Source organism: Ochotona princeps, chromosome 14 (assembly GCF_030435755.1).
Source record: "Ochotona princeps isolate mOchPri1 chromosome 14, mOchPri1.hap1, whole genome shotgun sequence".
NCBI classification, from domain to species: domain Eukaryota; kingdom Metazoa; phylum Chordata; class Mammalia; order Lagomorpha; family Ochotonidae; genus Ochotona; species Ochotona princeps.
This window is the reverse complement of record NC_080845.1, coordinates 37,495,306-37,509,725: the sequence shown is the minus strand read 5'-3', so window position 1 is coordinate 37,509,725 and position 14,420 is coordinate 37,495,306. Positions and strand designations below refer to the sequence as shown.

The window sequence follows — 14,420 nt, the reverse complement described above, 5'->3', positions numbered from 1 at the left end:
AGCAGAAAGCAGCAGAGCATTTTGAAAGCCTTAATAAAGAGTCAATTCATCAGACAAGGGCACCTCAATGATAAGCACATTTCTTGTTCAACATTTTGGGAGCCTGAATTGAATACACAGAGCAGCAGTAAAGTCAGATCCCAAACTCATATCAGAGTATGTGATTAGAGTTCCAACTACTCCACTTCTGACCCGGTTTCCTGCCAATGCAGAGCCTGCAAAGGAGTAGGCAAAAGTATTTGGGTCCTTTGCACACATGTGTGAAACACAGGTGGAATTCTAGGCTCCAGCCAGCCCAGGGCTGTGGCCACTTGAGCAGGTGGAAGGGGTCTGTTTCTGTCATTCTCTGTCATTGTGCCTTTGAAATAAATTCTTTTCATTGTGGTGTTATGGGGTGCAGCCAGTGATAGGCAGCACCCACTGACAGTGGGCAAATGAAATTTGGCTGTGTCCCCCAACCTCTGTCCTGAAGGTGGGTCCTACAGCAATGGAATAGTAACTGCATCCTCAACCACTTCCCCCACATCCTAAATGAGCCAGGATATTGCAAGTCCAATTAGTCTAGGCATTTTTAGTACAAACCCAGTTCCTGTTCCTGTTCCTGTCCATCCTAACCAGCACTAATCAACTCTTCAGCCCAAAACTCTTAGGTATTCGCTCCTGCCCACCTGTGACTCACCTATCAACTGAGAGGGGACGGTATTGTGTTGTGTGTAACCACTCCCCTCACAAGCCCCTTTAAAAGGCCCGTGAAGCAGGGGCTCTCACTCTCTTTCTGGCCAGGTGCTTCTGTTACTCTGTCACCTTGACTCTTGGCTGACCCAGGACAGGTAATCCCCTGAGCATGGTCCCTGTGTGCTACTTAGATGGGACAATGGTTATAATGATGTTGTTTCTGGTCTGTGTACTATCTGGAGTTCCAGGAGGGGTGAGGCCTAGCAGTGGTAGAATGTGGGCAGAGAAGCCAGGGAAAGGTGAATGTCTGCAGCTTTGTAAGTGTGTCCTGGTTCTTCGTGAGTGTGTCCAGGTTATTTATTACATGTCTCTTAGGATAACATATATTGTTGGGGAAGCTGGGACATAGGTCTTTAGCTTAATGGATGAACTTAAGGATGATGACCATTTGTTTCTTCTGGGATTATAATTGGTTGGATTATGATTAGGTGGATTGCTGTATGGACTTGTAATTTGCTATTGTGCTCTGTTGTCTTCAAGCTTGATTAATAAAGACTCCTTAATAAACCTTAGACATGTCTGGTGTGATCTCGCTCGCACCCTGCAACAGTGGGACAAAAAATGGAATTTTATTCAGTCTTACAAAGGAAGGAAATTTTCACATGTGCTATAATATAGACAATCTCAGTTGAGGACATCATGCTAACTGAGCTAATTCAGTCACAAAAAGCCAAACTGGGGCCCGGCGGCGTGGCCTAGCAGCTAAAGTCCTCGCCTTGAACGCACCAGGATCCCATATGGGCGCCGGTTCTAATCCCAGCAGCTCCACTTCCCATCCAGCTCCCTGCTTGTGGCCTGGGAAAGCAGTCAAGGACGGCCCAAAGCCTTGGGTTTCTACACCCATGTGGGGGAGACCCGGAAGAGGTTCCTGGTTCCCGACATCGGATCGGCGCGCACCGGCCCGTTGCGGCTCACTTTGGGAGTGAATCATTGGACGGAGGATCTTCCTCTCTGTCTCTTCTCCTCTCTCTGTATATCTGACTTTGTAATAAAAATAAATCTTAAAAAAAAAAAAAAAAGCCAAACTGTATGAGCCCACTCAGAGTCAAAAACCACTAGTTGCCAGAGGCTGGCAGAGCGTGTAATGTAGTGTTGCTCTTTCAATAGGTAAAGAGTCTCAGTTTTACAAATCAAAGTTATGAAAATGGATGGTGGTGATGGATGCACAATGCTATACACATTAAATGCCACTAAATCATATACTTTTATATCTTTATTTTCAGCTACTTAATAGAGTGACAGAAACTGAGGGAGAGATCATCCATCTCTGGTCCATTTCCCAAATGACTACAGGCTAAAGCCATGAGCCCATAACTCCATTCACGTCTCCCATGTGAGTGGCAGAGATCCAAACACTTAAGCCATCATTGTTGCTATCCAGGATGCATTAGTAAGAAGCTCTATTCAAAGTGGTCCAGCTGGGACTTGAACTGGCACTCTAACACTTAAGGTATACACTTAACCCACTGTGCCATAATGTCCGCTCCATCAACTCTACACTCTATATCTATAGCTATCTATATAAATATATATATAAAACCACATACACAAAAACAAACCCAGGGAGAAAAAGAATTATGAAAAATTCTACACCTCTTCAAATAAGGTCAAAGAAGTTAGAACTAGAATGAGGAAGACCAGCACAAAGTCTTCAGAATCAGGTCAAAGCAGAATCACAAAAAAATATCTTTAAAGGGAAAATGTCTGGAGGTAGTCCATTTTAACTTCTCCACTTCATTTAGTGAGTTTTTAGTGCTTTTGTTTGTTTTTTTCTCTTTAAGATGTATTTATTTGAAAAGCAGAGTTACAGAGAGAGACAGAGTTCTTCCATCCACTGGTTCACTTCCTGAATGGTTGCCACGGCTGGAGCTGGGCCAGTCCAAAGCCAGCAGGCAGGCGCTTCTCCTAGGTATCCCACGTGGATGCAGGGGCACGGTCCTAGAGCAACTGTCTGCTACTCTCCCAAGCCACCAGCGGGGAGTTGGATTGAAAGTACAGCAGCCAGGACTTGAACTGATGCAGGCACCTGAGACACGCTAGAGCTCTAGGCAGTAGCTTTACCCACTATGCCACAATGCCTGCCCCTTTGATGTGCTTCTGAAGCCATTTTGTCAATAAGCCCAGAGAGAGTTAAAGACATAGGGGACTGGGCACGGCACCATGGCCTAGCAGCTAAAGTCCTTGCCTTGAACGCCCCGGGGTCCCATATGGGCGCCAGTTCTAATCCCGGCAGCTCCATTTCCCATCCCGCTCCCTGCTTGTGGCGTGCGCCTGGGAAAGCAGTCAAGGACAACCCAAAGATTTGGGACCCTGCACCCGTGTGGGAGACCCAGAAGAGGTTCCTGGTTCCAGGCTTCGGTTTGGCGCAACACCGGCCGTTGCGGCTCACTTGGGGAGTGAATCATTGGATGGAAGATCTTCCTCTCTGTCTCTCCTCTCTGTATATCTGATTTTGTAATAAAAATAAATAAATCTTAAAAAAAAAAAAAAGACATCGGGGACAGACATTTGATCTAACAAAATGAGTGCCTGCATTTAAGTCCCAGCTTTGCTCCACATTCCGACTTCCTGCTTATGCACACCCTGGGAGGCAGTGGTAATGCCCAGTTAGGTCCCTGTCATCTATGCGGGAAAGACAGACTGAGTTCCTAGCTCCTGCTTTCAGCCACTGTGTCCACTGCAGACATTTGGGAGCTCTGTCTGCTTGCTTCTATCCAAAAAAAAAAAAAAAAAAAAAAAAAAAAAAATGCTCATAAATATATAAAGCACTAAATCTACTTCTGAATCCCTTAGTACCTCCCAGCATAGGTATTTGCTGTAGTGGTCTGTGGCATTCTTATTCAGATATTCAGACCTGGTTCAGTCACTGACGTAATGTTTATTAGGTAAACACAAATAAGTTCTTGAATCCATGAAAAATTAAGGTATTACAGACCTCTACCATCGCCCCTCCCAAGAAAAGGTAGACAACCCTAACCAACTGCTCTCCTGTATATGGCAAAAAGTGTAAAACTTGTATCTTAGGAGAAGATGAAAGTATGAGAGGGTAGAGACAAAGAAAGTTGAGTCTTGGAGTGTGAGAAACATATACATTCATATTGGAGCACTGAAAGCCAGGCCATCAGCTCAGTGAATGACCCAGGGGGATGATTTCCCTGAGGAGCTCACAACCAGCAACTTCCATGCAGGAACATGGGCTCCCAAGCTTCTGAACTCTCTACCCTCAATGCTGAAAACACAATACAGGGTTTGCCCAAAGCCTCCAACACAAAATATAGTAACCAAAACAAAGAAGAGAAAGAGAACTTGGAGGAAACAGATTGCTGAGGAAAAACAACTTAATTTTTTCCTTTAAAACATAGTCAAGATCCTTAGGGATGTAAGCGAAGGTACTTGAAATAAGGACAGTCTCACAAAAAGCCAAGGCAACATCCTAGAAAGGCTAGTGGAACAGGGACTGAGATGACTGAATGACAGCAGAAAAAAGAAATTTAGAGGCTGGCGTATTAGCTCAAGAGCTAATCCTCCTCCTCCAAGTACAGCATTCCATATGGGTACAGGTTCGTATCCCACGTGCTCCACTTTCAATCCAGCTCCCTGCTTGTGGCCTGGGAAAGCAATGGAGGATGGCTCAAAAGCCTTGGCACCCTGCACGTGTGTGAGACCCTCTGCGGATGGCAAGGGCAGAAGGACTTGACAGCTGCCTCCCAGGATCGACATGGGCAGAAAGCTGAAATCAGGGCAGGACACCGGTATCCAACCCAGCTATGCTGAAATGGTGTATGAGCAAACACTAGCCTAAATAACTTCCCTAATTCCCCCAAACCACCAGCAAACTCTTTAAAACACCCTTGCGTATAATATGATTAAGTAACAGAGTTAATTCTCTTATTTCATAGTAGAAGCTAACCATCGATGCTTACAACATTGCTATATATATATATATGAAAAGCATACATGTATATATAAATGTAAACCACTAAAAAGAACAACTATGAAAAATTTTTGAGAAAGGGAAATGAAAACATAGTGGGAAGGGAACTGACCCGCATCCTAATGTTTATTATTTATTATTATTATTAGTTAAATCCTAATGCTTATACTACTGAGAAGTTACTTTGGCTTCAGAGCATGGTTAATGAAAATTAGACGCAGGGTCTTAAGTCTGGAGTTGTGCCTGGGTAGTTTTCAAAAGGCCAAAGCAATCAAGGTAAAGTTGCTGGAGACTGGCCTCAGCCCAAAGCTGGTGACAGACAGGGGAAATCTGACTGAGGCCTGAAGCAGTCTAAAATAAGGGCATGTTGGTTGGCTCAATCCCACACACCACAGGGCCTTCAGGGGGTCCATATAGACATCTTGGGGATTCAATGTGGACTTTGTGAAAGAAGCAGTTTTTGGTTTAGTCAACTTTACAGAACGTAACTATTTTGGTCTCCCTAGAACAAAACTCCCTGTTCAATCTTTCTAAATATACTGAACCAGAACCATGTCAATAATGTACAGGAGGAAACAAAATTGACTTCCTACCTGGCCCCAAACATTGCATGGTACAGTAACTAACTTTATAAACATGCCATGAAATAAAAATTACCAGTACTGGGGCTGGCACTGTGACAGAGCAGGTAAAGCTGCCTCCTGCAGCACTGGCATCCCACATGGGTGCTGGCTGGAGTTCCAGATGCTCCACTTCCAATCCAGCTCTCAAGCTAACACGTCTGGGAAAGCAGTAGAGAATGGCCTGGGTCCTTGGGCACCTGCACCCAGAGGCCTGGCTCCTGGCTTTGGAACAGCCCAGCTTCACCTGTTGCAGCATTTGGCGAGTGAATCAGAGGACAGATGATAGATTTCTCTCCTTTCCCCTCTGCACTTCTTTTGTCTTTCAAGTAAGTCCATCTGTGAAAAGAACTGCCAGTATCTTTGCCTTGGAGACATTTTATTAAAAATGGTATGGCAGGGTTATTCTAGTCATGACGTAGTAACACCTAGTGATTCTGAGATGTTTTGACCTGTGTAGTTGGAAATGAGAAGTTAAATAATTCTATCTCACCTATCACTCATTAGGTAGTCCTGTGCCTGGAAAAACTCATAGTGTTAATTGAATAAGTACATGAACAATAATTAAAAAAAAAAAAAACCAGTATGAGTTAAATGACAAGTCAGTTGTCCAGCAGAGTATCATTTCAGCCTTAAGTTGCAAGTAAATACAATCCGTGCAGCAACTCTTGTCAACCTAACACAATTCTACAAAACCAAGCGTAATGATGACAGGATAGTTCAACAGCCACCCTTCAGATAATCCTGCCAGCAACGCTTACCCCCTACTGGGCAGATGCTTCCACCAGACCAAATTTTAAACTTTTAAAAATTCAAGCATAATCAATATTTGTACTCAACCACACAGAAAGTTACATAACTAGTGTTAATAAGTGGTTTGGAATACCACAGAATCTTAGAAGAGGTCAACCCATTCAATTGTAAACAAGGGCTTGCTTTAAAAAAAATCCAGTCTGTTGGCTGTGATCACCGCAATCACCTCCACGAGGATCTGCCTGGACAAGCCCTGGCCCACCACCCTCCACGTGCCCACATTTTCAAGGGGTCATTCAGAGCTGCTGCGTTCCACTTCCCACGTGGCTCCTGTCAGCTCACAGTTCACTCCCTGCCCCCACCTTCTCAAGCCTGGAGAGCAATTAGCACTAAACTCTCCTCATTCCTTCCAAAGACCACCAGCTCAACCCAACTGGTGAGTGCTTCAAATGCCAAAAACACACTTCTTCAGAGAGATCTCAGTCTTTGCATCTCCCCACGATTCTTGTTTTCTTCATAGTACACGTGCCGCCTTTCAACTCTTCTATTTGCTTATTTTCCTTGACTAAGGCATCTCCACTAACACAGCCAATTAACAGGGGGCCCTCTGCGGTTAGCAACGAACTACGACGGTCATCTCAACTCCGAAAGCTCCAGTGCTAGAGCTTTAATAAAGCTCCTAACCTCGAAGTTTCTTTTTCCAGAACAAAAATCTCTGTTCTGGTCTTTAAATGTCCTAATAAAACCAAATCAGAGTCAATGATAAAGTTTCTGAGGACAGTGGGGGCTCTCTCCTGAAGAACACAGCACAACCCCTCAATAAGCCATTTGGGGTTTCATCAGAGCTCCCCCCACAACCCCCGCACCGGATTCCCGCAGATCCCTAACTAAGGAATCTAAACTGCATGGCGCGGAAGGATTCAATGCGATTGCTGAGGACTGACGTGTTGTTAACCTGAACCTGAAGAACACTACGGTACAACTTTGAGGGAAGAACCAGGGCATGCCACCTCAGCAGGGTGCACACGGAACCAGTCAACTTCTAAATCTAGAAGAAACTTGGGACAACATCGTCCAAACATCGAAGCCCTCCCCTCTGCCCCCCCCAAAACAGGAGGTTCGCCCAAGGTCACCAGGTAGGACTCAGAAAGCAGGTCGCAGCGCCCCCCCCCCCCAACCCGGGGTTCCTTCCACTTGAACCTCGCTCCTGTCTCACGCAGAGTGCCAAAGCTCCGAGACTGGGGAACGAGCGGGAAGCCCGAGGAGGGGCCAGGAAAAGAGGGAAAGCGCGGGTGACCACAGCGGAGGGACGCGCTGTCCTCCTCCCGCCGGGAAGCTGCCAACACGGACCGGGTACCGAAGCTCGCGGCGCTCACCTGTCTGAGGCCCACAGGCGTGTGGTGCGATCTCGGGACACAGACACAAAGGCCCCCGGCGGGTAAAGGCAGCACACCAGGCCCCGCACGTCCAGCTCGTGACCAGGGAGCGAGCAGCTCAGCTGGTACCTGGCGGCCCCGCTAGCCATGGCCAGAGTCCTTCCGGAGCCCGGACTCCGGGCACCGCGCGAGATCAGTCGTCAGGGGAGACGCGGCGTGCTCCCAGCCGCACAGAGACAAGAGTGCAGGTGACGAGCGGCTCGCCGGGGACCGGAAGAGCCCTGGAGCCGGTGCGGAAGGGCGGCGGGGAAGGGGCGCGCCGAGCGGGCCGAGTGACACAGCAACCCTGATTAGCACGCCGGAATTCATCATCCGCCTCAGCCCGCCATGACGCAGAGCGTGCGCGTCGGGGCTGCCGAAGCCCGCGCGCCGCTCTGGTTCTCCTCCCTCCTGCGCCCGTAGTGGCACACAGGGGAAGAGATAAGGACAGCCCCGGCTGTTCTCCTCCGGGTCCTTTCCAAACCCAGACCCTTTCCGAACTGTTTGTTGTAATTCGGCTAACGGATTGAGACTACAAGTACCACAATGCCGCGCGCCAGTGGGGCGTCCTCAGCTGGCGCGTAGAATCCAGATAGTTCAGCTCGGAGTGAGCCGAGGTTAACACATGGGTTGGGGTTGATTAGTGGCTCTTGTTGGGGAATATGCTACCGGTGTTCCCCAAACCTCCCCTGCAGTCTCTTGACATTTAACGAAGCCAAACCTTTTGTTTCTTGAGTGGGGAGGGAACTTAATAAACTTGCCTTTGTTTCGAGTTACTGTAATCTTGTCTTCCTTCAAAGTTAGCAAGTAACTTTGTTCTTTCAAAGAGCACCTACTTTTTCCTGGTGATTTATTAAAAATCAGATTCTGATTGAGTAGCCCTGGCTTAGGCTGGAAATACCTCATATTGGGCTTTTGATAAGGTGATGCTGCTTGTCAACAGAAGACTACCTGGACGGCCAGGGTCTTTACCCACACAACCTGCTCTCCTATGGCCAATTGCCCTCCCAACCTCGACTCTTACATCCAACTGCACTTCACAAACCCTTACAAATGAGTCCCTCTTGCACTTAGCTGACTTCCTTTTAGAAACACCCACTTCAGGTTTGGAATCCCTACTCCCTGGTTTGTTTCTTGAAAAACAATTGTGAAAGGTTGGCACTTCAGTACCTCTATTGCGGTTACTTAACCTCTCTCTGAGTGGACTACTTTGCTTCATTCTACCTGTTTATCTCAAGATGGACATAATCTGATATGTGTTACAGCTGCTGCAAGTTTGCCTCGTTTTCTCCAGTTTTATCAGTGTTCTCAACCTTTCTACCTCTGCTCTCTCGCCAACTCTAGACATGAAAGTCTTAGAAGGGCTATCCTTAAAACCTGTATAAAGCTATTTAAAGCCGTAAGAAACTACAATCCCTGCTCAATAATCTTCAATAGTTTTATTTTTTAAAATTTATTTTTATTGGAAAGTGAGATTTACAGAGAAAAGGAGAAACAGAAAGATCTTCCATCCGCTGGTTCACTCCTCACGTGGCCACACTGCTGGCTGCGATGGCCAGGACTGAGCTGATCTGACTGAAGCAAAGAGCCAAGAGCTTTTGGGTCTCCCACGTGGGCCTTCCTCAACTGCTTTTTCGTGCCACAAGCAGGGAGCTGGAAGGAAAGTGGAGCAGCTGAGACATGAACGGGCATCCGTATGGGACTCCGGTACAAGCAATGTGAGGATTCAGCCTCTAGGTTACCCTGGACAGCCCTTCAGTAGCTTTCTGTTCTCAGTATAGATTAGTACACATGCGCTCCTTTATCTGATTTTCAAGATTTTCTCCCTCTGTTACCACCCTTTTGAATTTCTCACCATTTGTACCTTGGACACACTAACCTGTGCCATGACTCTATTTTCCTCTGCATATGCTTTTTTCATTTTTTTTTTAACTTAGATGGTCACATTCCTCATGTGTCATTTTTTTTTAAGATTTTTTTTTTTATTGGAAAGTCAGATATACAGAGAGGAGGAGAGAAAGATTTTCCGTCCGAAGATACACAACCCAAGTGAGCACAATGGCCAGTGCTGCACCAATCCAAAGCCAGGATCCAGAAACCTCTTCCAGGTCTCCCTCGCCGGTGCAGGGTCCCAAGGTTTTGAGCCGTCCTTGACTGCTTTCCAAGGCCAGGCCACAAGCAGGGAGCTGGATGGGAAGTGGAGCTGCTGGGATTAAAAACGGCACCCATATGGGATCCCGGGGCGTTCAAGGCGAGGACTTTAGCTGCTAGGCAACTGCGCTGGGCCCTCATGTGTCATATTTGTTTGTTTGTTTTTTTTAAGATTTATTTATTTTTATTACAAAGTCAGATATACAGAGAGGAGGAGAGACAGAGAGGAAGATCTTCTGTCCGATGATTCACTCCCCAAGTGACCACAATGGCCAGTGCTATGCCGATCCAAAGCTGGGAATCAGGAATTTCTTCCAGGTCTGCCACATGGGTGCAGGCTCCCAAAGCTTTGGGCCATCCTCAACTGCTTTCCCAGGCCACAAGCAGGGAGCTGGATGGGAAGTGGAGCTGCCGGGATTAGAACCGGCGCCCATATGGGATCCGGCGTGTTCAAGGCGAGGACTTGAGCTGCTAGGCCACGCCGCCGGGCCCATGTCATATTTCAATACCAGTTTATCATCTGTATCTTTCTAGTTCTTCTCTGGAACCAATACAGTTTTAATTAATATTTAATATAGTATTTACTGTGTTGAAACATGCTTGTGTATATTTCTTTTTAAAAGAACTTTTAGAATTTCAAAGGCAGGGGCACAGTGGGAAGAGGAGTGAGAAAGAAATCTTGCATCAGCTGGTTCACTTACCAAATGGCCTCAAAGGCCAGGACTGGGCCAGGCAATGCCAGGAGCCAGGCTCTTTTTCTCTCTCTCTCCCAGGAGTACAGCGACCCAGCACTTGAGCCATTTTCTGCTGCTTTCCCTGATAACATTAACAGGGGGTGTGATCAGAAGTGGGGCAGCTAGGACTCCAACCAGGGCCTAGATAAGATGCTGGCATCACAGATGGAAGCTTGTTATTCCACGATGCTGGCCAATGTGTTTCTTTTTCACTAGAATAAATTTCCCTCAGGACCCGTCATTAACCTTGAGTACTAACCCTCTAGTTTGCTGACTCATATATAAGATGTATTCAAAAAGTTCATACAAAAAACTACATTTGAATTTGAAGATAGTTTGATACTAAATGAACATTCTTCTTATTTCTATTTTTCTTTTTTTAAGATTCTTTTGTTTTTAATATTAAGCCTCCTTAGATGTTTTTATATATATTTGCAATATACCTTATTGAACAATATATATTTCATATCACATTTATGATACATGAAATATTTTGTCCATAATTAGGTAATTTCCTGAAGTATATTGGATTTTAGGCAAAGTCTGCATAAAAAACTAGAACTAAGAATTTAAAGGAACCCATGCAGAAGATGTATTTTTTAAAAATTTATTTATGTTTATTGGAAAGTCAGATTTACACAGAGGAGAGACGGAGAGAGAAAGGTCTTCCGTCTGATGGTTCACTCTCCAAGTGGCCATAATTTGCCAGAGCTGAGCCAATCAGAAACCAGGATCCAGGAGCTTCTGGGTCTCCCACACGGGTGCAGGGTCCCAAGGCTTTGGGTCATCCTCTATTGCTTTGCCAGGCCACAAGCAGGGAGCTGGAAGTGAAGTGGAGCAGCTGGGACCGAAACTGGTGCCCATATGTGATCCCAGCACATGTAAGGTGAGTAGTTAGTTGAGCCATCATACCAGGCCCTAATTCTATTTTTCATGAACTTTTTGATATACATCCAGATAATATGCCTTCAGTACGTATCATCTAACTTCTTATGGTGTTTATTTTTTTAAAAAAATTTAAGTTTTATTTGAAAGGCAGATCTGCAGAGAGAAAGATCTTCCATTTGCAGATTCACTCTCCAACTGGTCATAATGGCTGGAATTCAGCTATCCAAAAGCAGGATCCAGGAACCTCCTCCACGGTTTTCCATGCAGGTAGGCTTCAGACCATGCTCCACTGCTTTTCCAGGTCATTAACAGGGAGCTCAATGGGAAGTGGAGCAGCCAGGATACTATGGCGCCCACATGGGATGCTGGTACTTGTAGAGTTTATTGCAAAAAATAATTGTACTGGGCCCGGCGGCGTGGCCTAGTGGCTAAAGTCCTCGCCTTGAACGCACCAGGATCCCATATGGGCGCCGGTTCTAATCCCGGCAGCTCCACTTCCCATCCAGCTCCCTGCTTGTGGCCTGGGAAAGCAGTTGAGGACGGCCCAAAGCTTTAGGAGCCTGCACCCACGTGGGTGACCCGGAAGAGGTTCCTGGTTCCTGGCATCGGATTGGCGCGCACTGGCCCGTTGCGGCTCACTTGGGGAGTGAATCATCGGACAGAAGATCTTCCTCTCTGTCTCTCTTCCTCTCTGTATATCCGGCTTTCCAACAATAATAAATCTTTAAAAAAAAAAATAATTGTACTGAGCTATCAGTGATGCTAGCCAGACAATGACTGGGTGCTGGGCCAAACTCCACAATTACAAACAACAAGACTAGCCAGTATTGGACTATGTCCATCAAACCTTGCAGCCAAGAGCAGTCTTACAATAAAAAATTGGGCAAGAAAAACACACATTGTTTACAGTGACCCACACAGGCTGTAAGCAAAAGGGGCAAAAGAAAACTGAAAAGCAGGTAAAAATTTGGGATAGGAGGACAATCCATAGGCACATGTGCTGTTTTTGGCATGAATTGGTATAATAGTCTGAAAAATGTGTTCCTAAGCAGGAGATTTGGTCACATGTTTGCGAACAGGAACAGTCTTCTGTTGATCTCTGCTTTTTAACTGATTGGTTTCCACCTTCCCTCCCTGCAGCTCTCTCTTGGCCCTTGTAGTTTAGAACCTCTCAGACTGTTTCTTTTATTATTTTCTAATCTAGCAAACATCACAGCTTAGCCTTGATTATCTTAAACATGCTCTGAACATCAATGCAAGGTTAAACAGCAAAATAATTTAACACCAAGGATCTTTTAAAAGTTTATTTTATTTTTATCGCAAAGTCAGATATACAGAGAGGAGGAGAGACAGAGAGAAATATTTTCCATCCGATGATTCACTCCCCAAGTGACCACAACATCAGGTGCTGTGGCGATCCAAAGCCAGGAGCCCAGATCTTCTTCTGGGTCTCCCATGTGAGTGCAGATCCCCAAGGCTTTGGGTCGTCCTTGACTGCTTTTCCAGGCCATAAGCAGGGAGCTGGATGGGAAGTAGAGCTGCCAGGATTAGAACCTGCACCCATATGGGATCCTGGTGCTTTCAAGCAAGGACTTTAGCTGCGAGGCCACGGTACCAGAACCAACACCAAGGGTATTTTATAATAAAAATTTAAATATCTTCCCTATTGAATATCCGTATCAGAAAAACACTGGCAGCCCAGTGCACTTTATCACACGCCGGATCTGCTAAGTGTACTGAGAGTCGTGGCTGCTGCCACTGCTCAGCATACAAAGAGTGTTCTGTACTGCTTATCACCAGGCAAGGAAGACAGCCACATCCAAAATTATCACAATTGCACCTCTGCAAAAGCAAAAAATCACAAGTCAAACCCTGGAACTCAGGAAGTGTTATATACATGACATAAACCACTACAAATGTCTTGGTGGAAATCACAGTTTTTGATATTTCCATGTCTTAGAAAGTTGAGACTATGAATTCCCACCCTCCCCCCCATGAAAAAGAGAGAACAACAGATCTATTGGAACATAAGGGGGAAAGTACAAAATGTGAAATGTGAGTGCCATCTTTTAGGGTGGTTAGAAGCCTCTGAATCATGTTGTTCTTGGTGGCATAATAGGAGATTAAAGAAAAAGTTACAAAGCAAAGATTTGTTTCAACATTTCTCTTTAAGATCTGTTAAAATGGATAGTTGGTCTCCAGTTTTTAATGCCCAAAGAAAGGAAGGGCATTCTTCTAAGGATAATACATTGAGTCAGCTTTTTTTTTTTTCTTTTGTTACTATCTAATATCCTCATGGTTTTGAAACAGTGAAAATATTGCATGATTTGTTACAGTCTTAGGCAGCTAGTTCAGGGTCATGAGCTTGGAAGCCACACCTTCCCCACCTATGTGATCCCTTCTGCCCATCTGTGATGCTCACCTGTCATTGCCTGGAACCTCAAAGGGGGTGGTATTGTGAAACCGCTCCCTTCACAAGTCCCCATAAAGGCCCATGGTAGGGAGGGGCTCTTGCCTGGTTGTGTGCTTCCATTGGCCTCCCCAGTACCTGCTTGCTCTCTGGCTTCCTGTGGACAGACTGTGAGGACAGGAAGTCTCTGAACATGGCCCCTGCACATCTGTATTCCTGACTGCTTGGGCGAGACAGTGAAGATGCAAATGCTAAGATGCTTTGTATTTCTAGTTCGTATATTTTCAAGAGATTCAGGAGTTGTAAGGCCTAGCAGTAATGGAATATGGACAGGGAAACCAGAAAAGGTTCAATGTCTGCAACTTCATAAATGTGTCCAGGTTGTTTACTGCATGTCTCTTAAGATAATTTGTATTGCTGGGGAAGCTGGGACATAGGTCTTCAGTTTAATGGATGGGTTTCACGGTAATGACCATTTATTCCTCTCAGGGTTTTAATTCAGACTGGATTGCCATGGTGACTTTATTTGCTAATTTTTAGTGGGCACCGCCATCACCAAACTTGGTTAATAAAGACTTCTAATACACCCTAGTCTTGTCTGTGTGATCTCTTGCACCTGCAACAGATTCACAAAATGATGACTAATATGAAATTTAATCGTTACTTTATTTAAAGTAAACAAAGTAATAATATATTCCTTGATTTTCAGAAAAACATATAAAGGGAACAGATTTCATGTGTTTCATATATGTATAGCTTTTTAAAAAAGATTTATTTTTA

The 14,420-nt window shown here is 45.3% G+C and overlaps 1 protein-coding gene across 1 annotated transcript in view; it reads right to left on the bottom strand.

The window, feature by feature from the left end:
• PLAA (phospholipase A2 activating protein) overlaps positions 1-7,809 on the bottom strand; it is a 52,472-nt gene extending 44,663 nt beyond the window's left edge. The window contains exon 1 of the mRNA XM_004581064.4: positions 7,419-7,809. Coding sequence (XP_004581121.1) covers positions 7,419-7,567 — 149 coding nt within the window. The 5' untranslated portion in view covers positions 7,568-7,809. The remainder of the gene's footprint in view (positions 1-7,418) is intronic.
• Between the last annotated feature and the right edge of the window lie 6,611 nt (positions 7,810-14,420).